This window comes from Erithacus rubecula, assembly GCF_903797595.1.
Source record: "Erithacus rubecula genome assembly, chromosome: 1".
In the NCBI taxonomy this organism is placed as follows: domain Eukaryota; kingdom Metazoa; phylum Chordata; class Aves; order Passeriformes; family Muscicapidae; genus Erithacus; species Erithacus rubecula.
Genome location: NC_136658.1, coordinates 96389059 through 96415068, shown reverse-complemented (window position 1 = coordinate 96415068; position 26010 = coordinate 96389059). Strand labels below are relative to the sequence as shown.

The 26010-nt window shown below is 39.8% G+C and overlaps 1 protein-coding gene across 1 annotated transcript in view; it reads right to left on the bottom strand.

The window, feature by feature from the left end:
- The window catches only part of REPS2 (RALBP1 associated Eps domain containing 2), a 93214-nt gene that overhangs the window by 39114 nt on the left and 28090 nt on the right, over window positions 1-26010 (bottom strand). Inside the window, exons 2-11 of the mRNA XM_079313394.1 lie at window positions 21782-21905; window positions 18972-19120; window positions 17322-17445; window positions 14539-14636; window positions 12764-12896; window positions 11239-11302; window positions 8817-8959; window positions 5643-5737; window positions 2320-2389; window positions 366-431 (exon numbers count right to left, since the gene is read on the bottom strand). Coding sequence (XP_079169520.1) covers window positions 366-431; window positions 2320-2389; window positions 5643-5737; window positions 8817-8959; window positions 11239-11302; window positions 12764-12896; window positions 14539-14636; window positions 17322-17445; window positions 18972-19120; window positions 21782-21905 — 1066 coding nt within the window. The remainder of the gene's footprint in view (window positions 1-365; window positions 432-2319; window positions 2390-5642; window positions 5738-8816; window positions 8960-11238; window positions 11303-12763; window positions 12897-14538; window positions 14637-17321; window positions 17446-18971; window positions 19121-21781; window positions 21906-26010) is intronic.

Sequence of the window (26010 nt, the reverse complement as noted above, 5' to 3'; positions counted from 1 at the left end):
ACATTACATAGTTTTTCTAAACTTTAGATGAGATTTTACCAAGAGGTACAATATCCACATTCTTGCATCTTGAAGAAGAACTTCAAAAATCTTTATTAAAAAACGACTTAAAACATTTTCCACCCTGGAAGAACCCATACACTAACAATGAGGGAAAGAAAACAAGAAAACCTTTTGACAACCTGAAGAGGCAATTAATATTTATCTTACAAATAGCAGTCATCATGAGGTAAAAGCTAATGTCAGTAGGAAAATAGTGCACGAGCAAAAGGTTCTTTCAAAAATTAATCACATTACACTAATTTAGGCTTATTGTGATATAGAAACACTTGATCAAAATTCTCATGGCTTTTTTTTTTCCTTACCTGCTTTCACAGTCAAGTGCTGAAATTCCTTTGGTATAGTTTTGAGAGTAGTGCTTACTTTAAGAGCTTAAGAAAAAAAATATTAAAAAGGAAAGATAATTACTTTAGGTATGTGTGGGTAAAATCTAGAGGTATCAGGTCTGAGAAAGGAACACCTAAACTGGTATTAGACATCTTATAATGCCAAACATACTTGAAAAGTAGCCAAATACCCTCAGAAAACTGAAGCACTCATACAAGTAACAATTTCCAAGAGCACATAAGTCAAGAACAGAAAGACCTATGCTCAAGTTGCCAAATAATCTCAAATGTTGAGACTTTGTGGGGCTGAGTAGTAATTCCCCTTCCACATTCCCCTACACATCCTTTCTAATGGAGTTCTTAATGCACCCTAGTGGATTTGATGTACTGCAACACTCAGTGTTAAATGAGGAAAGCAAAGAAATCTCTCCTGCTCTGAGATAAACCTGCTTTAGCAAGGAGGCTGAACCAGATGTCCCTTCCAAACTTAACCACTCTGTGATCTGCCTTTATCAAACAAAACATGTGGGAGAAGTTTTGAGTCTTGTAACCCAGTTTAGTTTACATAAAACCACATTATAACCTAAGTGAAGTTAATTTACTTGTATATTTTGAAAATGCAAGCAAATTTACTTCTACTGTCCTGAACTGCAGGTTCTTGGCTTCTGGGGAGATCTCCTCAGCCAGGAGAGTGATCTGTTCTGGTGTTTGTCAGAACAGTAATAAAAGATAGAACAAAAGTATTTGTTCTTTGGCTAAAAAGGCAGCAATCTATGTCATAAATACAGCATATCTTCATCCCTGAAGGACAAATGCATGCCTCAAAACAGGTTCCCATGTGACTTTACATGTCAGCTACAAAAATCAAAGCACAACTTCGTCATCTAAACAGGGAAAAAATATTCCCTTACTAAAAAAGTAGATCTTCCCTAGACATTTCAAAGCAATAACCTTCAAGGCTCAAGTCCTTCACTGGTTCATCATACATTTTACAACAAAACAAACTTTGTCAACAAAACACTGATTTCCTGGAATATGCTGATGTGTCAAAATGTTTTACAAACACACATCAACTCTTCACAAACTTTCTTTGAAAAAGGGACACTGGGAATCTGCCAAACTCTCACACCTGAGTGAGGAAGGTGACTCAGGAATGTAGACTACCTGGTCTACCACACCTCTGATGCAACCTTAACATGTGGACATCTGGGAGGCCAAAATATTATTTATTTTAATTAATGCATAATCTACAGCTCTGAGAGTCAGGCAACAAAATACCCACAACTGTTCTGTTTCTACAACAGAGGGACAGCAGTAAGAATTGGGAAAAGTGAACATAAAAGAAATGAATGGCTGTGTGATGATCTAGTGCCAATTCTGGAAGCCACAAACAATATTGTAGCAAAAAAGGAGAAAGATCGCTTCAATTTCACATGACTTGCTCCTGATGGATGCAAATGAAATGAATTAATCAAGTCTTTTCAGTCCAATTTGACTAAAACTTTTGTTTTGCAAGAAAATACAGAGATTTTAATTTTTTTTTTTTTCAAATGGGAGTAAATACTAATTTAGAAGTGTTGGTGTTTCTTGCAAAAATGGAAATTGAAAATTTGGCACAGTTTATCTTTACTCTTAAAAAATTCCTGACAACAATTAACATTTTAAGTAAGAAGCACAATGTTAATTGCCTTAGGGCAAGACATATTTCAGAATGCACATTTCATATCATTCACATATGATAGAACTAATTTTGAAGCATACCCCTCCATTTCTTTGTCTTCAACTCAGCTGCTGTGAGTTGTCTCTTTAAATCTTTAGCAACACATAGCCAGCTTAGAAATTAAACACACCATTGCTTCTGTCAGCAAACATAGGGACTTACTGAAAACAAATAATTTAATCCCTAATAAAAAAAATTTATTTGTTTGAATACCTTGTTTGTCATCTTTCTTTCCATCTTGCAACAGGGCAGAGTTATCAGGTGCCTCTTCAGCTGATGACTTCTACAGAAAGAAGATTTGTTAATTACACTGATGGTTACAGCTCATATCTTTCCACAGTCAAATATTTCAGAATACAGATCGACACAACGGCAACACTTGCTTGTGCACCACAATCTCTTGGTTAGATAAAGAAGGATAGATAAATATATATAAACTAATATATGTATGTAAAGGATAGATAAATGAAGATAAATAAAGAGGACCTGTAGAAAGATAATACAACTCTGCTCTTCCAGGTACAGCAGTTCCACACCTGAAATTAGTTAGAGGAGCATTTCAGCAGTGAATGACTGCAGGACATAAGGACTAGGTGTAAGGAGAGGCTTCTTCCAACAGAGCCATATGGAACACCTGTGCAAGGACAGGTGGAAGCTTCTCCAGTCTCCATGAGAAAAGTCTCTCTAACCAAAACTCCAGCTGTGCTGCAGAGCCTAGTGGTGATGCTTGAAAGGCTTTTCAACATGCAGTCAGAGAGATGGAAAAACCAAATTTCATTAGCAAGTCTGTTGGAGGCCCAATTTAGGCCTTTGATAGGAAAACAGGGAATTTCTCTCCAGTCTTATTCCTTAATTTTCTGTTATTACAGCAGCAACTTATAGGCATTTATTGTTCTTGGAGCTTCTGCTGGAAAAATCCTACCTCCATTATGTGTAAGAACAAGAATACACTTTGCAACCAAATAAAACATTCAAGCAAATGTCAGAAACCTTAAACTTCTCTAAAAATTAAGTGATGCTGTTTTTTTTCCCAAGGAACACGGAAGAGGTTTGACCTGAAAATGCCCTGAAATAAATCTGGCCTAAACAAATTAATTGAGAAACCCAGATTTCATGGACATTTTTCAAAGACCACAAAAATCTCAAGTCAGTAGTTCAAAAAGAAAAACTCCACAGTAAAGGTCTGTGAGATTGGTTTTATAAAGTTTCTGAGGAATGGGATACCTGAAGAATGGGATATCCTTTTCTGAGAAAGCAACACAGCAAAAATACGGCTTGAGGACTCTAAAAATGTATGAACAAAACTTTCCACATCCATAGCTAGCCCTGGCACTCAAGTGAAGAGCATGAGACCACAGTTCTAACCCAATGCATGCTTTAATTGATGGAATGACTTTCAGAGACTTCACTGAACTGTGAGCATGACATTTCTGAAGGGAGCCCAGAGGAACACCAGCAAGCCACTTTACACGTTTTAACTTTAAGATTTTGGCAGTGAGAAAGCTGGCATAAAAAAAACCCAAAGGAGAGTGGGAGATAAAAAACCTGAGGAAAAAAACTGGAAGACAAAACTTCCTTGGTAAACAAAAATCAGTCACCCATGTCATTCCCAAGCACAATATCAGCAGCCTTGATGCATTTTTCAAGTTTAACAAAGCCTAGCATGCAGGTGACGTGGCTCCTGCCATTATTTTCTTTATGAATGCATTCAGGAACTATTTCTATTTTATTGAAGTATTATAGTTCAGCAGTCACAGTAAAAACAGGCATCTGAAATGAAATTAAATAGCCTGAATGGATGATAGGTGGAAATTTAAAAAGACATGGAGGTAAAGCATAGCAGATTGCATTGATAATATAATATTTTTAATGTAGTGATCAGGTATCTGAAGTATGATTCCTGAAGTAGTCAAGATACAAATGAAATTGCAACAGTGAATTGCTGCAATTCCCACTGAAGGAGATGAATGGAAGATGAATTACTGACCTCCCAAATGATATTCATTCAGCATATTAATTCTGAATGTAAAAACATTAGATGAACAAAACAAAAAAATCAAGCCAATTATTCTCAAATCACTTTTGAGGCAATTTTAAAGTCTGGTAATCTTGGACAATGTAAACTGAAAGTTTTTAATTATGTGTTTGAAAGATACATAATTATACATTTGTTTACATTTCCAATATAATTATATATTTTACCTATATCTTCTTTTACATTTTAGGTTGAAAGCCATGCAATATAAGGCCATAAGCAAGAGATTAGGTGATTGTAAAGGACTTGCCCAAGCTCCAACACACCAGCACCCTGCAGTACCAGATCTGCAGTGCTGCTGCCCAAGCCCAGTGTGACTGCTGTGCTTTGGCCAAGCTGCTGCAGGATGAGCAACTCTTCCCAGGGATACAAAATGTATTTTAACAGTTCCAGAAGATACACTGGGTGCTCAGTGTGCTGGCTGCAGCATTACCCAAACTGGACACTGTACTCCACAGAAGCTTAGGGATTCTGTTTGGTGGCACCACTACCAAGATGGATTTGAGGAAGGTTCTGACCTAGGGTCTCCCCAGAGCAAGGCATTGGGAGGAAATAGCTGGAGAACCTTGCTGAGCTGCCATGACACACCATTATTTTTAAACTTGGAAGAGAAGGGCCAGCTCCTGCAGTCAGTCTGCCACTTGATGAAGTACTTCAACACTAAATTTTTAAATCCCACAGCACATATACTGAGAGTTGCAATAATCAGGCACAACTCAATGGGCATGATTAGTTCAGTTCTATAGGGTCTTTAAAAGTCTAGGATTTTAACCTTGGAGTTAAACTCTTCTCCTAAAGTCACTTTTGCTTGCAGCAGACTTCATGGAATCATACAATGGTTGGGTTTGGAAGGGACCTCTGGAGATCTAGTCCAAAGCTCCAGTTCCATCCACACTGTGGTTAGTTGTGGGCCCCACTAGAAGAACGAACATTGGCATGTGTTCAAAGGGCAATGGAGATGGTGAAGGGTCTAGAGCACAAAAGGAGTGCCTGAAGGACCTGGGGTTGATTATCCTGGAGAAAAGGATGTTCAGGGGTGGCCTTATTGCTCTTTACAAGTATCTGAAAGAAGGCAGTGCTGGGCTAACAGTTGGATTGATGATCCTGGAAGTTTCTTCCAAATTACATGATTTTATTATTCTAAGTCTGTGCTGAAGCCTCACTTTTTCAACCAATTCAGACTGAGCAGATACTTCACCTGAACATGGTTGGTCCATGTGCCCCACTGCCCTCCTGCAGCAGCCCTGAAGGGCACCAACAGGTAGAGCCAACTTCTCTGCAGATTCCAGTATCCCACAGGTCCTCAATGACTACTGTGAACCTTGTTATGTGTGGGAATGTCTCTTGAAAAGCCTGTCAGCCCTCTCCATCCACAGAAATGGCTGAGCTGGGGGTTTGAGATGGCTTTATGAGAAGTTTAGAGACTCCTGAAGTCCTGCCAGAGACTCAGAGTGCTGCTGCTCACACAGCACAGCCTGTGAAGCTGCTCAGCCCCTCTCACCTCTGCCCGACTGAAGTCCCGGGTGGGCTGGCTGCTGGGCAATGGCTCAGAGTGAGAATCAAACAGGGCACAGTCACACACGGGCTTCAAACAAGCTGCAGGGGGCAGAAAAAGAAAAAAAAAACCTTAAACCAACCAAAAAAACAATCCAAAGCAAACACAGAGACACACCAAGTCTTTGGTTAATACGTACTTAGAAACCTGTTCAAGCAAAATTCTGCCCTTTGCTTCTACATTTCCCATGTAATTCATAAGACATGGATGACAAACACCACAAAGAAAATCTATCTTGCATCTTAAGTAATTCATTATCATGAAAGGGATAGCTTGTATAATTTTTGTTGTAGAATGGTGAAATTTGGAAGAAACTTTTTCTTCTCCCAGTCCAGTATCAACTTAATTGATCTTACAGTTTGTATCTTGTTCTCTCAGCAATGTTAAAGGTACTTATGTTACCTTCAGCTGCAATTTTGACTTTTTGAATACTGAAAAGTATACTGGAATCTACATTATAATCTAAAATTGAAGGCCAGCAAAAAACAAAGCACTAAGCACTCTGGATGCTGTAGTATGCACCACCTTTAACTAAACAACATGGAAAGCATGGGGGGGTGAGGGGAAGAAAAAAAAAAAAAAAAAATCACATCTAACTTCTCAAAGGAATATTCACAATGAGCTAATTTATATCCCACAAGATCAGGTCCTGCTGGTATCCTGCTGGGATTAGGTCCTATGGGATAAATCTGTCTTATGAGCTGAAAAACAACTTTTTTTAAAGATCAATATATTAAAAGGCAGAACAACCACATTTCTAGTTTTTGGCTAGCATTTCTTTTATCACAATAAATTAAGCTCTTGAAAATCTGTCTTAATTTACAGTACCATGGGTTACACACAGGACAAATAGCTTTTGAGATTCTGCAATTAGTTTTTATTAAAAGTTTCCAAAAAGAAGGTGGTGGGTCAAATTGTCAATGGAGCTGTGCCAGAATAACATTTGGATCAGTGCTTGTAGTTTACGGTACAAGTCATAAAACTAGAATGATTAATGCATCCTTAAATGCTTTTTTGCTCCAGGTCATTTTATTTGAATACTTTAATAGTACTCTTATCAGATGCAAATAACCTCAATTGAACAAAATTATGCCTCATTCTGAAACTAATACAGGACCCTAACAAAAAACAGTTTCCAGTATTCTTCTTCAGGGTCCTAAGAAGCCAAAAAAAATTGAAAAAATTCTGAATTTCACAGAATTCCAATTGTGAAAACACAAAATTTCTCTTGAAAACTGCTTTTGATATGCCTTTTAGGTAAGTGTATGAGGCACTTACATACTTGTCAATTCTTTTATTTCAGAAGTAATACAACCAGGGCTCTACATTTTTCTGTGATTCACAGGTTTACAGTGTGTTGAGATGTTCTGCTATTTATTAATGCAAGTCTTTTGAAAGACAGATCTATGAATCCTGACCAGATAGCAGAATGAACAGGAGATATTTTCAGACCTTCAGATGAAGCAGAATTAGTTCATTAGCTGGGGTATTTAAGGACCCACAAGAAACAACTCCTTTCACCTTCTCCATGTAGATTTGCTTGGAATGCTTGATTTTATGCAACAGCATGAAACAATAACCATTTAAGAAAACAGTAGAACTAAGTGCTGAAAAGGAAAAATAGTGAAAAAGAGGACTCCCAAGGAACAAATGCAGCTTACCATACTATTTCCCCCATTGGCATAATGATTCCCTGCTACTAGATATAGTTATTTTCATTGCAGTTTTACCCAAAAAGGTTCAATGTGAAGACACATCAAAAAGAACCTCCATGGATGAGTTTACAAGCCATTTGATCATGAGACCAGACATGAAAGTAGTGAGCAAAGTGATGGTCCTGGAGGAAAAAAGGGTAGTTGTGATTATGACAAGGGAATGTAATTAAAGAGGCTGAAAGTGATGAAGATTTGGAAGTGCATGTTTTCCTGGAGCTTATTGCTTTGGATATGAATATAGTGGATTACAGGGAACATGACTCCATCAGAAATAATTTCACAAATCTGATATAGGGTCAACATTTAATTTTCCTAACTGCAACTTGATTTGTTCTTTTCTTGCCTTTTAATATATTCAGTGTCATCAAATTTAATGGAGATTTTATTAGGTCTTAAATATTATCCCTTAGCACTGTAATTATCATCTGTGATTAATCCTCCTTGCCCTCGAGAGTCAGGCACATTTTTTAGATGTAGCAGCATATATTTCAACATTCATTTATAATTAAAAGAGACATAACTGAAGAGAACAAATGAAAGGGCACGTGTTTCACTGCACATTGTTACTGAAGTATGTTATATTTTGGATTAATTCATCCTTGTGCTACACAAATTGTTGTAATCCTCCTGTCATTAATGCAAACTACCCACAGAAGAACCTGTGGATTACATAAAATAAATAACAAAAAAATTCAACCTTTGATATAACCAGTATCTCCACCTAAAAAAAAACCCACACTAGCACATTAAGTTCTAATGCAGTCCAGCATCATTTTTAACAAATCTTCAAGAGATAGATACTTTAAGGAAAAATCATCAAAAGAATGAAAAACTATACCTTAGGTTCACAGAATGGTTTTGATTAGAAGAGATTTTAAAGATCACCTAGTTCCAACCTCCCTTACCATGGGCAGGAACTCTTCCCTCTAGACCAGGTTGCTCTAAGCCTTATCCAACCTAGCCTTGAACACTTTCAGGGGTGGATCATCCACAGCTGCTCTGGGCAACCTGCTAGTGACTCACTGCCCTCACAGAAAACAGCCTGTTCCTGAAATCTAACATGAGCCTGTCCTCTTTCAGTTGAAAGCCACTGCTGGATTCCCTTTGCTTCACAGGTACTCATCTGCCTCTCTACCTGTCCTGGCACCTGAAGCACAGTGGAGCAAAGGGGCAGACAATTAACAGGCAGGTAACTGCTCCACTTTGCATCCCTATCTCTGTGCTTTGGTGTCTTACTTCTTTAGTAATCACTTCATAAGCACATCTAGGAACACATGCCTTAAGTGCAGCTGGAGAATCATGACACAGCACAGAAGCCCATTCTAGGAGGGCAAGTGAACCCATCTTACACACACATTCATTTCTGAGATGGCTGCAGGGACATGGCTTGCCACAGGAACCTTACCTGCTTGCAGGTACTCTGGCAGCAGTGTCTCTGGCAGTGTCTCAGGCAGCTGGTAACCATTCTTCCTTGCAACCACAAGGTGGAAAGCAGCACAAAACTCTGCGAGTGTCAGTGCCCCATCACAATCCACATCACTCAGCTCCCTGTGGATAAAACAGGCACACATTTTCCAAGGTGCTACCTCAGGGAAACGTGTGCCATCACAGAGGAAACACAAATGCAGCTCTGAGAAGGGATATTTTAAGACAAAACAAACTCTGTCATGTACACTTGATCCTGACTTGCACATTTGTGTCAGGGAAGATGAAGCAAGCTGATTTTCTAAAACCCATTTGCCACTTTATTTTTCAGTGTACATTTCTTTAATACATTATGCCATTGAATATGATGACATGTGTATATTAGAATGTGAAATACATAATCTATACTTTTAGAATCATAGGGTGGTTGGGGTTAGAAGAGACCTCTAAGATCATCTAATTTCAACTCCCCTGCCATGGGCAGGGAACCTTCCACTAGACCAGGTTACTCAAAGTCCCATCCAGCCTGGCCATGAACACTTCCAGGGATGGAAAGCTCACAACCTCTCTAGACAACCTGTTCTAAGGTCTCATGACCCTTATAGTAAAGAAGTCCTTCCTAATATCTAATCTAAACCTGCCCTCCTTTAGCTTACAGCCATTCCCCCTTGTCCTATCACTACATGCCCTTGTGACAATTCCCTCTCCAGCTGTCTTGTGGACCCTGCTTAGGTACTGGAAAGCTGCTAGAAGATCACCCAGACCCTTTTCTTCAGGCTGAGCAGCCCCAAGTCTCTCAGCCTGTTTTCATGGAGAGGTGCTCTGTAAATAACTCAGGGGACCTCCTCTGGACTCTTTCCAACAGCTCCATGTTCTTCTGATGCTGGGGAGCCCAGAGCTGGATGCACCACTCCAGATGGGGTCCTAGACAGAGCAGAGGTGCAGAATCCCTTCCCTTGCCCTGCTGGTCACACCCCTTTTGATGCAGCCCAGGATGTAGTTGGCCTTCTAAGCAGCAATTAATTGCACATTGCTCCAAGGGTGAAATTAACCTTCCAATATTTGGAAGCACTTTTGGCTAATCCATGCAGGATCTTAAACCAGTTCAAGCAGAAAAAGTTAAATATCTACTTCAGCAATGGCTACTTAGCACCATTGACTACCCTTCAAAAAAGAGCAAAATTAATGGTCTTGACAAGTTTAAATACTGTTAACTTCTCACTAGGCAGTTCTCTCTAGCATGTTTCACAAACACTAAAGTTAAACTTCAGAAATTCAAGAATTAAATTTTATAAATTAATTGTCTGCAAAAATTGAGTAGCATTTTATCTTGGGCACATAGTCTAAAAGAAACATAATTTCTTACTCTTTGAAAGTAACAAGCATTTCTCAAACTGTTGAGGTTATAGTGATAAGGACTGAAACATCCCACGTGTTTAACACAACAACACAACCTGATAAATCCCATTGCCACATAATTGCAAGTATCTACTAGAAAGGAATACTTTCTGTGAAATTCTGCACAGAGAACAAGTTCTGTCAGCAATAGAAATAAAATCTGATTTGGAAACATATTGGGTTAATCCATTCTTTTTAAGTAATCTTAAATTTAAATTCCAACATTCACTTTCCCCACCATTATGTTTCTTTGGCTGTTGTTGTTTTTTAATTTTCACAACTGACAATCCTCTTTGAAAAGATTCCAGACATATCCTTTGACCCTGACAGATGTTTAGGCTCTTGCAAGCTTTTCTTCTCATCTCTCCTCATAAAAGCATATATAAAAACAAAATTACTATCAGCATTTCTGATCCATGTTTAAAACTGTTTGTTCTTCCTATCAGACATGCAGTGATGACAACAAATTACAAAGCACCGTGTTGTTGATGAAAATGTAATAGAATTCTTGTCAAATTCTATCATGTACAGTTCCATCCACAATTGTTTCTCAATAAGCTCATTAAAAGCAAGAGCACTGGTTCATTAGAAAAAGCACTAATGAATTATGTAGTTGTTTAATTAGGCCTCCTCTGACAGAACAGAGACACAAACATAAAACCAACAACACATGTAAAACATTCCAGAGGTGCTTCTCCTCTGTGTCATTTTGTGAAGAATGCCAGTTCTTAGAGCTAATGAAGCTGCTCACAACACACTTAAGAACAGCTCTCAGCTACCTTGCTGCAAACCTTCCCAGTCCTGCTGAGTAGGGGAACATCTCTCCAGAAAACAAGTGTGTCAGGAAAACCAATGACCACCCTGCTGCTTGGGCCTCTAAGTGATTCTGGAGATAAGAGCAATAATTGTAATTGAAGATCCTTTTAAAATTTAACAAGAACTCTTGAATTAAGCATCTTTTAAAAGAACATGATAGGAATCCCCAATACTATTACAGAACTCACCAGATGTGAGAAAGTTCCGGGATGGGCAGCTTTGATTTTGTGAAGAAATTCTTTGCTACAGAACCTGTTGGGAAAACATGCCTCATCAACCACTGGAAATTAATTCTCCAAATTCTTCTCTTTGACCAGGTCTGCTCTGCCAGAAGCAGACAGTTAATTTATGTCTGAGAGATGCTCAGATTAATCGGATGCTACTAGAGATGCTGGACCATTTGTCTCCTCCTGAATAAATGACAGAGAAAGCCAGACAGAGCTGTTGACCTCGTTTCTCCATTCCCTCCATATGGGAAAAACAAATAAAGGGAAACCTACTTCAGTACTAGTAACTGTAATCTGCATAACAAGTATGTCACCAATGATGAAATAACAGACACAAACAGCCCTGCTTCACCCAGAAGTCATGTGTACAGCAGTACAGTGCTTTGACATCTGCACTGCTCTCCCAAGATGTTGCTTCAACCACTACTTTTCCCTGCAGTGAAAATTTTATGAAGAAAAAAAACAAAAAAGAATGAAAGAAAATAAAAAATAAACTGCAGAGAATTCAGCTAGCACACAGCCCCTGTTCTACTGCAGGCATTCTCACTCCCCTGCCACAGCAACCCTTCTCATACTTCTAGTTAACAAACATTTCTTCACCACCTCATATGCACAGGCTGCCAGGGCTACCCTGAAAGCCCTTCCTGGGTATGGCTTACAAATCATAAGGAAACAAAGCACTGACTTCTGGGATGATAATCCTTTTCCTGTTGGGTAACCACTGGGGAAAGAACCAACACTGAAAAACTATTTTTTCTTTGAAGCAAACTGCATGAAGGAGATTTAACTGAGGTGAAGAACTGCTGAAGCAGTAACTTCAATTAGCAGCAGGTCATTTTTTTAAATTTTTGGCTGGATCAAAGCCTCTTGAACCCCAGTGACACAGTAGGGCTCATTACAACTGCCTCAGTTCAAAACCTGTGACATATTCCTTGTCAGACCAACTGTCTGTACATGGCAAAATCTCCTTTCACAAGCAGCCTGGACCTTCTATTCAGGATGGAAATCTGAGTATAATCAGAGCCATCTCAGTATGCTCTTACAATACTTGTACCATGTGTGTGCTCTCCAGGATTGTTTCCTAATTACCTAGAGGTCAAAATCTCAGTCCCCCAGAACCATAAACCCTCAGGCTTGACTACCCAGGGCAGTTTACTAATGCTTCATTGTCATCATGGATGCTGCCACAGTTCTGCTGGATAAGCCAGCACAACCCTCAGGGGCTTTTCAGCTCAATATACACTGCAGGTGTGATCCACAAATAACAGCACATCAAATGCAGAGAGCTCATTTTAATTTTTACCAAATTGCCAACACTTCACTTTTAGATGTAATTATTTTTCTAAAATCAGGATATTTAGAAGAAAAAAAAATATATAATCAACTCTTACAGATGAGCTGTCTGAGAGAAAAAATAATTTATTTACTTTAACAGTTTTCAGCCTGGTCCCTCTATTCAACGTGCACAGTGTTTGGTAAAACTCACCTGAGATGAAGGCATTGAGGTCAGGCTGCAGGGACCTGAACTGGTTCATGTAGTAATCTCGCTGCTCCTCTGTTATCCTCCAAGGGTCATCTGAGTACTGGCTGCTGCTCTCCTGCTGCTCCACTGAAAGACACTGAAGGGAGGGACACTGGCACCAGCCACAGGGAGGGCACCAAAGGGCACTGGGAACCTCAAGAAACCAGACTCACACTCTTCCATGGAGCAGAGACAAGCTTTCAGAAGACAAGAAATGGCCACACTGATGACCATCCCACTACTTACCTGCTAAAACTGAGGTTGTTACAGGTATCTTTACCCCTGCAATTAAAGGAAGCTTTACATGATCAACACTCAAAGGAAAAGGAAATCTGGCTACTGCTGACCACTAAAAGTCCAAGACATACTTTAGTACCTCTAGCTTCATTTTGGGGATCCTTTTTTCCTATCAGGCATTACAACCCTGAACTGCACACTGCACACCTCAAATGGATGGAACCAGTAGAGGAACTAAATCTGCATTTATGCAGCTTTGTGCATGAAAATTTATCTTTGCTATGAAACTACATATTTAATCTAGGAATGGTGCTGTAACTATGGAGATATTCCACTTCTGGACCCTCTGCTCACCCCAGCACTCATGCTAAGTCAGAGAGACACACAAGCCCAGAGACCCCCTCAAACTTCTATCACTTCCCAAGGCTTAAGCAAAAATCCTCTTTTGGGTAAAGGAGTGTTCTGGAGGAGAAGGGTATTTAATCCAATTATTTCTTTGCTCTATCTTTGCTCTCTGATTAACTTGGTTAAGGGAGGCCTGTACCTTTTGCAGGTTGGATAGAGGTATCTGTAAGGGGGCTGCCAGTACAGATGGTGTCTTTGTTAAAATAGAATAAATGAGTATTCAGTATTTAAGCCTTCATGATAAGTCTTAAAAAGGGAGGGCAAGAATGAACAACAATCAGCTGTGAAACCCTCTGACACATCTGTCTATTTCCCAAGAATCATGCAAAACACCAGTTCTGAAATACATCAAAAGATCCCTGAAACAGGCAATATCACAAAGCTGCAAATTAATTTTCATTTCAAAGTGCTACACAAATGCACCAAATTTAATTTCAAGTTAGCACAAATTATGTGACACTACCTGTAGATCTCTTTTGGAGGCTCAGGTGACATTTTATTGTGGGTGGGAGGTGCTAAGCACTCAGGAAAATGTAGAGTCTGAGTCTTACTTATTTAGGAAAATCTCTTGCTTAGGAGAGCTTTGCCCTCCTTTAGGGCAAATTAATTGTTTGCATAATAAACGCACAGCAGGCATAGTGAAACACAGGAAATATCTGCATTGGCAACCAGCAGCAAAATCTAAGACCCATTTTTATAAAAACAAAAATTTTCCCAGAAATTATTATATAATTTTTTTTATGCAATTTAACCAACTGGAGTGAAAAACCAAAATATGCAGAATGTTAGCCATAAATACTGTGCATGTGTTACAGAAAGCAATCTAAATCAAGAAGGAATTTCCATGAAATCTCATGTACTTTATATAAAAATGTTTTAATTTGACTTTTTAGCTATTTAATAATTTGTTTATTTATTTATTGCAATTTCTCCATTAATATGACCCCCATATACCAAAAAAGGACACCTCAGCCTCTACTCTAAAAAACACCACAGAGACACTTTTCACTTTCAAAGTGAGAATTTTCTGCCTTTTTAAAACATTTCTCTATTGTTTTGTTAGTAGTACTACTAAAGAAAAATATGCAATTCATTACCCGGTTAGGAGTTGAACAGGTGAGTGTAGATTTGGCTCCATAATTCCCTGAAGATGGTCCATCTTGCTGGTGAGTAGAGTGTTTGACTTCATAAGGAGCTACATTAGACATTTAAAATTAAATATATAAATGTCAGGATAATAAAAAAAAAAATACTGCTAAGCTAAAGGAAATAATTAAATACCACAAGATTAAGAATGTAGCTTGTGAACATTGTATCAGAGCAACAAAGTCCATTTGGTCAAGCATCTATCAAGTGAACCTGGTATCCCAGAATCAAAGTCCATTTTGTCTTATGCAACAAAATTCCATAGTTGCCTTTCCCATTGCCTCATTCTTCTTTAGACATTACTGTTACTTATATACTGCTAGACAACAGAAATCACTGTTCATCATGTTTAAATATATATTTATATAGCCTGTCCATGCATTTATACATTTTATACACTTATAGCCACACATAGCACAAGAACTGTTTAAGTTAGAAGAAATAATTCAACTGGGCTATAAAAAATATGCTTTGACTATGCTATCAAATAAACTATTACTTCCCCATATACTCTTCCTCTCCCTTCCCTAACTTTTCTGAAAATCAAAATACATGTCTCACCACTTTGTACAATTTAGAGTAAAGTTAGTGAAGAAAAGTAACACTTTGTTCTTCTTTTGCTAAAATAAGTCACTTAGGCTCCACTGCAGCAAATATAGTAGGCAGTGACACAACAAGACATTTAGGAATCATGTTTTATAAATAGGGAAAGCATGCAAACAAAAAGGCAACTCACTTGCAAACCTTTACACAGCTGAGAACTGCTGCCAGGCTATTTAGAATTTACCATTAGGAAGTCTATATTAGATAGTCAGAACCTTAAAGACTCATGATGAAAAAGCAGTCCAAGAAATCTTAAAACTTTTGATCTCAGGAAAAGCCTAAAAATTATACTCCTAATCCTGTATTGTTTTCTATTTTTATTCCTGTACAAGTTACTGCTAATTTCAGATTTAAAAAATAAAAAAAAATAAAAAAAATTTAAAAAAAAAAGAGGGAAGGAAGGTGAACGGTAGGAAACATTTAGATGTTCTCAGAGAGGAGATTTAAGCATGAAGCCACATGGCTGTGTGCTTACTAACATGAAAAACTTTCAGAACTATAAAGAAAAATGTACATAGTCATGGTTGCAGTGCCCTTGAAGACACACTGCCCAGTGTCAGGGTCAGACCTGCAGCACAGCCCAGCCCATCCCCAGGCAGGGGCACAGGCACCTCCACATGCACTACACACAGCTGCCCTTTGGAGTGCTCTTCAGGAAACTAAAAGGGTCCTAATCTGAAAGGCCAGGTGAACCAGCAGGTCTTGCATTAGCATAGGTCATAAAATGTTAACCACTCACTGCCACTGAGAATACATTTAGCTGAAGTATCCCCAGTGGGATTAAAATAGGAGAGATTCCTTTTCTGGAAAATAAGAAAAATTGCTTTCTGAAAAATAACCTCTATGATTTTATTACCTTAGAAATCTGAGGAGTTAAATAATTAATTTTGGAAGATGTTGACGGCTGGACTGGATGCTGCAGCTACTTCACACAGCTGCTGAGTCCATGAGAAATTTCACAGAAGTTACATTTGCAACCAAATTCAGAAGGGGAAAAAAAAACCAACAAAACAACCCAGCACCCAAAGTACTCCCTCACAGCCCTGACAGATCTGGGACAGAGTGCCAGAAAAGAGCAGAGCACTTGACAGGTACATGGTCAGCCTGTCCTGATGGACACTCCCTGCCCAGCTCTGCACAGGATCTCTGCCACACATCTCCTTCGCTGGGGCAGAGCATGCATTGTATCAGAAAACACTGCACTAGAGGACTTCTTTCAGAACTAATCCCACCTCTGAACAAGCTGCAGTTTGCCTATGCAGCAGGGGAATGCCTGTGACTCAGTACTGGCACAATTTTCAGGTGGAGGCCACTTCACAGTGTCAGGCACATTCTTATCACAGCCGTACTGAGTCTCAACATGTTGAATAGCTCTTTTGTCACTCATTTGTAAATAGGGACAAAAGGTGAAGGACTAGCATGGTTCAATCTTCTCTCTCTGCAAACACACCAAGATAAAGCAGGAGGGATGATGGCATGCACCAATGCCTCCTGCTGCCCCAACTTGGTCACCACACATTGCAATTACAAGAGCACAGGTGCTTTACTATTAGCAGGAACCTGAACTGGCTTCTGCCCCACTCGCCTCTTAATGTTTTCCCACCTTCTCTAATGACATCAAAATGAAGGACACAACATTCATGCAGTGCCTTGTTTTTGTCTAACTTGTCCAAGTTAGACTGTGGGACTGCTTTTATATTCTCATCCTATTATTACTTCTGTTACATAACCAGAGATGATATTATCCATTCCTGCAAAGGAAGGCTCCCTTCCAATCTGAAAATTAATATGCAGCTAGTGAAATCAGGATTCCCCTCTAATGAAACCAAAGCCTCATGCACTCTGACAATACTTGCAGGCTCTCTGCCACTGGGGTATATTGCAGAGCCTTGTCAGAGATTAGGTATTAGCATTTGTGAGCAGTCACACACAAATCTAATTTAATAGGAAGTGAATAGGAAGACAGGATTGAACAGTCAAAATAAATTGATCAAATAATTTTCCAAAACACAGATCTAATTGAATTTCAAAATCATTAGGCTGACTGTCACTAGTATTTTGAATTTGGATACTTCTGATAAGGGAAAAAAAATAAATTTGAATACTATGTGCATTGCCATTTTTTTCCTACCTCCATGCTGCTGTTCCAGCCCACTTCTTGCTTTACCATATCCATAACTTAGGGGTATTCTCTGGTAAGTAGATGGAGAAGCAGGAGGTGAGCAAATTGGAGACATCGGAGGAGACTTGGGTTCCTATTTCAAAAATACACCAACACAAAACACAATTCTGAGACAAACACTGTAAGAAACAACTAAGTAGTGCTGCAAAGTGCAAGTGCATACAATATAATGGACAAACAAGAAAAAAGCACTGCAGCATCCTCAGGCCCTTTATTTCCAAGAAAAGGCTTAAAACAGACAAGACAGGATTTGGTACTGAGGCTTCAAGGGATAAAGTATGGCAGTGCTATAAACAAAGCTTTAGAAACATCAGCTCAATGTATTTTACTTCCAAAGATGCCTGAAGTAGAATATGGAGAAGGCTCAATGTGAGTGGATAGCTTTGAATTTATACAGTGTGAGTTCGTTGTGGGAGATAATTTTTCATATTAAAAAAAAAAGTACAAAAAATTAAAATCCATCCCTGGATCAGTATTTTAAAACACTGTGGATTTGTAAGTATCACTGGGTAACTATCCTAAAGCTTTCTCTTTCATTTGATTTACTGAGATTGCTTGAGAAAATAATGTAAGCCTGGCAGGTTTTACCGAACAAAGAGGGAAATATAACACAATGCAGATAATCCAGATGGAGCCAAGGGTTTGAAGGCAGTGTTCTACTCCAATGTCAGTACACAGAGGACAGGCATACATGCTCTTCTTCCTCATCCTGTTATTCCACCTGTGTATCTTGTCATCAGCTCACTCCTGCCGGGTGAGCTGGGGCGGGGAGCGCCGTGAGCGACGCCAGCGCAGCCTGTGCCAAACGTGGGCACCTGTCTGGGGAAGATAAAAGTGCTTCCACCAGGCACTTACAACATGACCTGATACAGCACCAGAGGAGAAGGTGTCAAGCCTGAGGAAAACTATGCAAATCAGTCTTTATGAAAATCATGCAGCACTGTGAAGCTTCTTGTATCTGAGCAAGTGCTCTCTACTCTCCTAAACGCAGGTAATAGGAATGTCCCTTGGATCTTCATTAAACTGGCATCTCACAACAACAGATGCTGGGACAATACTTAATCTGGAAAAAAGAAAAGCAGATGTCTTCTGGACTATTCCTTGGGGAGATAAAAATGGAAGAAAACTTGGGGACCTTAGCCCACCCAAAAATACTGGTTCATAATTGTACAGCTCATCTCCAATTCAGTATTTCTAGAATGACTAAGGACCATTAGTCCATCACCATACTTGCCATGGGAAATCACTCACTTTCCTGTTCTGTTTCACAGACAGATTTCTATTTGCTGTTTTTCCCACATCCTCTCCAAGAAACGGTGCTGGATTAAGTAGGAGGAAAACACTGAAAGAACTTACACAGAATATTACAGGGCTGACAGCTTTATACAAGCTTATAGAGAGAATTTTCTTCAGGAAAGCAACTGGCATGCATCAAAACCAGAATACAGGCATGATGGGGATTATTTGCACTTCAGGAGTCCATCTCCTGTCTAGTACTGGAAAATTGAGTAAGACCCCGTGAGTGTAATCATTTACAGGACTGGACCCAAAAGGAGAATGCATAATGACATATTGGCCTGAAGGAGACAAGCCTATTACCTGTTTGTCCCCTTCATCTGTTCTTTTGTAGGAATTTTTTTCCAAAGTTGCATGTGGAACCTGAAATTTAACTCCATGGAATTCTGCTGGAGTCCCATAACGTACTTCAGTGTCATTTTTCAGTGCCATAAATCGTGGTAGAGGCAATTCTTTATTAAGAGAGAGAAAAATTCAATTGAGACTACAGAACATAAGCACTTTAAGCAATATCATCTTGTAAAACCAATGAAAAGTTTATCTATAAAAGACTGCTAGTTATATTTTGTAACATTTTTAAGTGTGGGACTCCTTTGATTATTTTATGTTTTAATAAAAATGCTACATAAAGCTATATTCACTAGCTTTATATATAATCTTTCCATGCAAAGAGAAAGAAATAAGCCCTTGTGCACATTATTAAAGCAAGCAGCAAACTCATTTCCTGCCTTGAAAACCTTGCCTGTAATGAAAAGAATAGTTTCCCACAGAAACTGGGGGATGGACAAATTAATCTGTCAGGATCACAGTATCCTCAATTCTACCATCATAAAAGGAACAGATCAAAAATAGTAGAGTTCAGAGATCACACCAAGGCCTAGAGAGACAGCTGTCTCAAAAGGTCCCATGTTGCATCTGCTGTACTGAGCAAGAGACTGACACTTTGTTACTCTTTAAAATTCCCAATTATTTTGCAGAAACACCATTCATTTGTGCACAGTTACCCTAAAAGTTCAATACAATTAAAATTCACAGAATCCTCAACACCATGCAAAGCCATTCATCCATTATCTCTAATCTTTTATACCTACAATTACAACCACAAAAAAAACCTAAATCAATTGGAATTTGGTACATGTTACTCACTCCACTCTGAAGGTACTCATTTCTTTTCTAGAGAAAATGTAATTAGCAGTGGAAGTTTTACTGAAATTTTACTGAAACAGTAACTAAGCAGGATGTCAATACAAGGACTGCAAATACCTGCTTTCAAATTTGTGGATTATTTGCATATGCTGGACTTGAAAATATACAGAGTAAATCTCAGTCCAGGTTGCTAATTTTGTCTGTTGAGAGCTTATTGTTGTGGTTTTCTTTTTGTTTTCTTTTTAATTAACATCTTTAAAAAAGAACAGCAATGCAAGAGAGAGCACAAGCTGTCTGTAAGGAAAAGTGACAGACAAATCCAGGCCACTCATCTTCACCCGTGGTTCAAGCCCCTGTTCCAGCAAGGCACTGAACTGAACTGTGCCAGCTGCATCTGATCCCCTGCACTCAGTCAGGAGCTCTGCACCACGGGGAGCTCAGCTCACACAGGTCATCATGTGCAGTAATTATGTTGATTCAGACTAGACTGGCATCATCACCAGCCCTGTATTAAAAACCTTATATGCCTTCTTTCACAATGGACTTCTCTCTGACTCCTTTCCTTGTTAACTGCTTCACACAGCACTGACTCCTTTTCTTAGAGGCAGCTCCACACAGCACTGACTCCTTCTCTCCTCTCTGCAAGTTCCCTTCTTCCTTCTACATGACTGGCTAAACCCCAACCTGTCCCTTACCCAGCCACCTAACCCTGTCTGTCCTTCACACAGCATCTTCTTACGTTGTCTGTCCCCTACACGACTGCATGCACCTTACTGCAGCCGACCCCACCCCAAACTGCAGCAGACTCTCAGTCTCAAGCTCCAACTCAAACTGCAACTAGCAGCCAGCTGCCCCACTCTTTTATAACACCCAAACTCATTGGGCAGGCACAGATGTTTCCACTCCTCAGTGATCAATACAGGTGTAATTCATCAGGAGGGATTGCCTTCTGTACTATCCTTCCAACCTGTCTTCCCACAATCATGTGCTTGCCATTCTGGTCTTCCCTCCCCACGAGAGGCAGACCTGGGAACCCCCTCCCTGTGCCTTGCAACATGAATTGGCTGTTTCATTGCCCTTACCAGGACAGCAGAGCAGAAGCTGTGCTGGGAGCATGAACTGATTGCAGAGTTGTGGTAGGTGCTGCCTTTCCAGCCTTCTCCCTGATCCTGTGCCTTCCTGCAGTGGGATGGTGCAAGCACAGCCTCGGGGCATGGCTTGAGCGCCCACTCAGGAAATGGGAGCTAAGGGTTCCAACCTGCTCAAGCTCAAGCAAAAGCCCTGTGTTTGAAGCCTGAGCCCTGCTGAGGCAGTGTGCATCCCTGAAGCAAGAACACCAAGTTCCTTCCAAGTTGCTATCAAGGTTTCACAGCTGAAAAGGACCTGCTTTCTCTCTTCATCACTTGAGTTAGATAAGTCTCTTTCAATATGTGCTCTTCTACACCAAAATGGTACATTTAATATTACTGTCAATTCATTGGGAAGAATAAAGATGTTTTAAAATACATTTTATATACATGTTTGTACCTATTCACAGTAAGCAGTATGATTTTATCTCCACTACCCATTTCTTCCAGAAGGATTATCTACTAAAGCAGATGTGTGTTACAATCTGCCCTGCATAGAGGGACTCCCTGACCTGCCCATGTCCCCCACAATGTGCCTCCACCCAAAGCAGCTATCAGCTCTCACTCTGGACAGCTGTCAAGATTAGAGGCTGAAGGTGAGAGAGAAATGCATCTCCCACACTGATCATCTGTCATTCCTGCTGTCCAGAGGGGGATGTCATCTCAGATCTGTCATACCTGAAATTCACTGCAATTTTCCACCACTCAGAGCACGTAACATTACCTTCCAGTCTTTCTCTGCTCCTTAAAATTGTTCATAGAAATATAAGAAGAAAGAGTTTACCACCATGGAGAGCTGACAAGCATTAAAGAAAGTGAGAAACAAAATTTGCTACTTACCATTCTTAATGCTCTCAATCCGTACTGGGAACCCTGACTGTGCTGCTGCAATTAACTTCAAAGCAATATAAAATTGAGCAGGACCAAAATAACCCACACGCTTGGCTCCACAGACTTCTGTAATCTAAGAGAGAAGAGACACATTGGCAGTTAAATGCATTTCCCTCTTCCAGGAGATGTCAACATCTCCACACAAACAAAGAAAAAACTTTAAAATGCTTGTTGTATTTGAAGTTTTCTACTACGCATATTTGTTTCAACTCAGAACATTCATACACCAGAGACAGGTTGGTAGTTGTTACACTTTTTAAAAGCACTGCTGGTTAACACTGCTACCCTAAAACAAGTTATGGGTTCTCATACTATTTAAGATCTTAACAGCAAGGGAAATTAGAAATTCTTCTTAGCCTGTCCAGTAAAACATTTCCACCAAAGAACCTCTGATTTCTTTAGAAAACTAGCCTTAATATTAGCCCTAACAACAACAGCTCAGATAAATACCATAACTGGAACATAAACACAACAAAAGACACCAGCACAACACCTAAGCAAACACCTAATTTTTTGTGTGAAAAATTAACATGCTCTCAGCACTTCTGTATATATGTATAAGTCATGCATACATGAAGTACACATTCATTATTCATTATTTACTTCACTCTGCCACTTTTATGAAGCAAAGAGCACCATGTTCACACACTCAGACAATGCCTAAACAAACAGCAGATATCAGCAGGTTTTAAGCACAGGCGCCAATTCTCCCACGCCTGGAGCTCCCAGATGTTCACAAACAAACCTCACACAGGCACTGGGGTTAGAACAAAACTCCACTTGCCCCAGATACAATAGGAAATCTCAAATTGCTTTCCTGAAAATATACCTAGATTAGCAATGTCTACTGGCTGGCAAGGTGCAGCCTCTGTGACAATTCTCCATGGACAAGTGTTGCTTCTGGAAAGCCATGTTCATGGATTGCCTCCCAAGCCACAACAGCATGAGAGAAAGTGTTAAGCTGCATATGAGCAAATAGCACAAACAATCTATTTTTTCTGATTTATTTTTATACAGTGATGTTTCTCAAGCCCACTCATAGCCAACCAACCAGAAACTGTCTCTCTGTAATTTTGCTTTTTGATGACAACAACAGAAATTAATTTTGTAGACACAAGCTTGTCTGTTATTTGTGCAACCAAATTCTGAATGATTGGTTAATGGTCCAGAGCAAAAGATGGAAGCTGAAAGAGCAGTCAAATTTATTACACAATTAATTGTGGGTATTTATATGGATTAATTGCAGGTACAGGCATTTACTGTCATCAGGTCCCTTGTCCAGTTAAAGGAGAGGGTCTTGGGTTCCTTCCAGCCAGCATTTCACACCATCTGCATCAAAACCCTGCTCTGAGGTGGCAACAGAGCAGCCCCTCTCTCCAGCAACCACAGAAGGTGGTAGCAGATTAGCTTTTATCCAAAAGTAAATCCTCATGCTGCCTGCTCAAATTTCCACAGCAGCTTAAATTGAACACTGCATTTTATTTTCTTTTTTTTGTTTCCTAGTTTTACCTTACACAGGGTTAGTGCACATGACTTTTTGATGGGCAGTTTACACTTAGTGATATGCAATTCTGAAAGCAAGCTAGTTTGAGAGATAGACTATTAGGAGTCTTCCAAGGTCCATCCAAGTTAAAGGCACTGCATATGAATGTGATATGGTAATTTTTCATTTAAATCCTTGAGCCTGTTGTCAGTTTGGGCTGCATGCCTTTTAGCAAGCCAACAAGGAAAGAACTAGAATTTTCTGCTTATGCACTGCTAAACAGGCATGCATATAAATAAAAAAAAAAGCTTGAATGCTTTGATAATTCAAAGGATTTAAATGCAGAACTATTGACTTTTCATTTATATTACAATTTTTCCTTTAATTCTCCAGCAGATAACTGTAATCCTCCAGTGACAGCAAAATATTGAAGAAAAGTGTAATGAAGAATGTATTGGAAATAATTTTTCATGGTGGTGGGTTACAGATGTTGCCTGCCAAATCTAACCACAAGATGATAAACAGAGTTAGTCCAAAATCACACAGAATCACAGAATGGTTGAAAGTGACCTCTGGAGGTTCTCGAGTCCAATCTCCTTGCTTAGGAGCTAGAGCTGGTTGTACAGGATTGCACACAGGAAGGTTTAAAAAACGTCCAGAGAAGGAGAATGTGCCATTCCCACAGTAAATAAGCTTTCCTCATATTCAGAAGGAACTTCCTGTGATTTTCTTTGTGCCTGTTGCCCTTGTCCTGTTATTAGGCACCACCAAGAAGCCTGGCTCCATCTTCTTGACACCTCCCTTCAGACACATTATTAAAATCCCCTCTCCATCTTCTTCAGGCTTCGTGTCCCTCAGTTCCCTCCTAAGAGATGCTCCAGTCACCCAGTCATCTTTAGAGCAGTGATGCTTTAACTTCAACCACTTGGACTATCCCCATACCTTCTACACCTCTAACCCATGGGATTCCTGCAAGCAGATCCTTGAAGAGGCCAAACCTAGCTCTCCTGAAATCCAGGGCTGGACCCTACTTTTTGCCCTATTTCCTTCATTCAGGTTCATTAACTCCACCATGTCATGGCCACCGCAGCCAAGGCTGCCCTAACCTTCACTTTCCACACCAGTCCTTCTTTCTTCATCATCACAAGGTGTAGCCCCACATCTCTCCATGCTGGCTCCTCCACTACCTGTATCAAAAACTGATCACCAGGACTCCCCTGGACTCTGCCCAGCTGTGCTGCATTTCCAGAAGATGCCAGAGTGGTTGAAGAAGGTGGTGAAAGCTTGTGATCATGAGGGTACTTCCAGCTGTCTGTAGAAGGCTTAATCAAATCCTTCTCCTGATCAGGTGCCGGCAGCAAGATTCCAGTCATGGAAAATTGCCCTGTTCAATTTCTGTGAGACAAGAACACTGCTGAGTAGACAATGTGTTTTCAGCAGGTAGCCTTGTTCTGTAGAGGAATTTCACCACATTCTCTACCAAGCACTCATAAGAAGGGGAGAAAGAGCAAGATCTATAAACCTGCACACCTTCTGACAGATCAGAAGTTCTTCTAGGGTTGTAAAAATATATACTTAAGAAGTATTAAAAAACAAATCACGAATTCATAAACATTAAAATCTGAAAAGTAGCCATGAGATTTTCAGAAGAGCTGCTGTTTGAAACCAATGGGTTCCATGAAAACTTCTAATAGAAAAACTCTACATCTTCAGGTACTGGAGCACAGAGCAGATTTTTGTATTTTTTTATCCACTCACTGCTCTGCTCTATTGGCTGACAGCAAGTGTTATTTTTATAATTGCTCCTTGAAGACATCCCACACGAAGCAGCTTTTCCCAGCACAATCTGACATTGTTCCAGCTCTCCCCAGTTCTCTCCAAACAAGTTTCCACTGCAGTCTCCAAGAGCACTGACCTCGCAAACACACTGGGCAGGCCTAATTTAGATTGCAAGAACTAAACTTCAGAAACTGAATGAGCCAAAAGCTGAAATTTGTTTTCCATAAGTAGAAAAAGGAGTATAATCAGAAATAATTATACCCTAATCCAGGCTGAAATGGTCATCCTGGAGCCTCAAGGCAAATGTAGACCTGAGACTGACTTTTGTTTTTTCATTTAGCTGCTGTGGCATCCTCTGTATCATGCTGGCACATAATTTTTATCTGTTCTGTCACCCTGCTGCTACCTGCCACATAGTTAGTCACTGCTGGGCATTCGTGGGCAAATCCAGCTCAAAGGTGCTCACACCTCCATGTGGGCTGTGGGATCCTGTGAGAGCACCTGTGAGCTGTCACCTCATCTGAGAGAAAAAGATGGTGACTATCACTGGCTCCTATGTTAAAGGACATTTTCTCACCATAATTTCCATCTCAGCACAACTCCAGTATGCACAGCTATTTTACTAGTCCTTGCTCAATATATAATGAGGTAGAAATGTTTTCCAGTTTATCAACTGGCTCTGACTTTTAGGGAAGGTTTTGAAAAGCTTGTGCCATTACCCCATGCACACCTCACCCAGTGCTCTCCCAAGGGCTATCAACTGTGATGCCACAGCTCAGACCTCAACCAAAGAGTGACCTCAGCCTCCCTTCTGGGTCAACCAGCTGCTTATAATAGTTTCTAAGACAAATATTTGCAGCAGTGGCTTATCAACAGCTTATCTCAAAATTGTGTCATGCATCTGACCCACTTTACC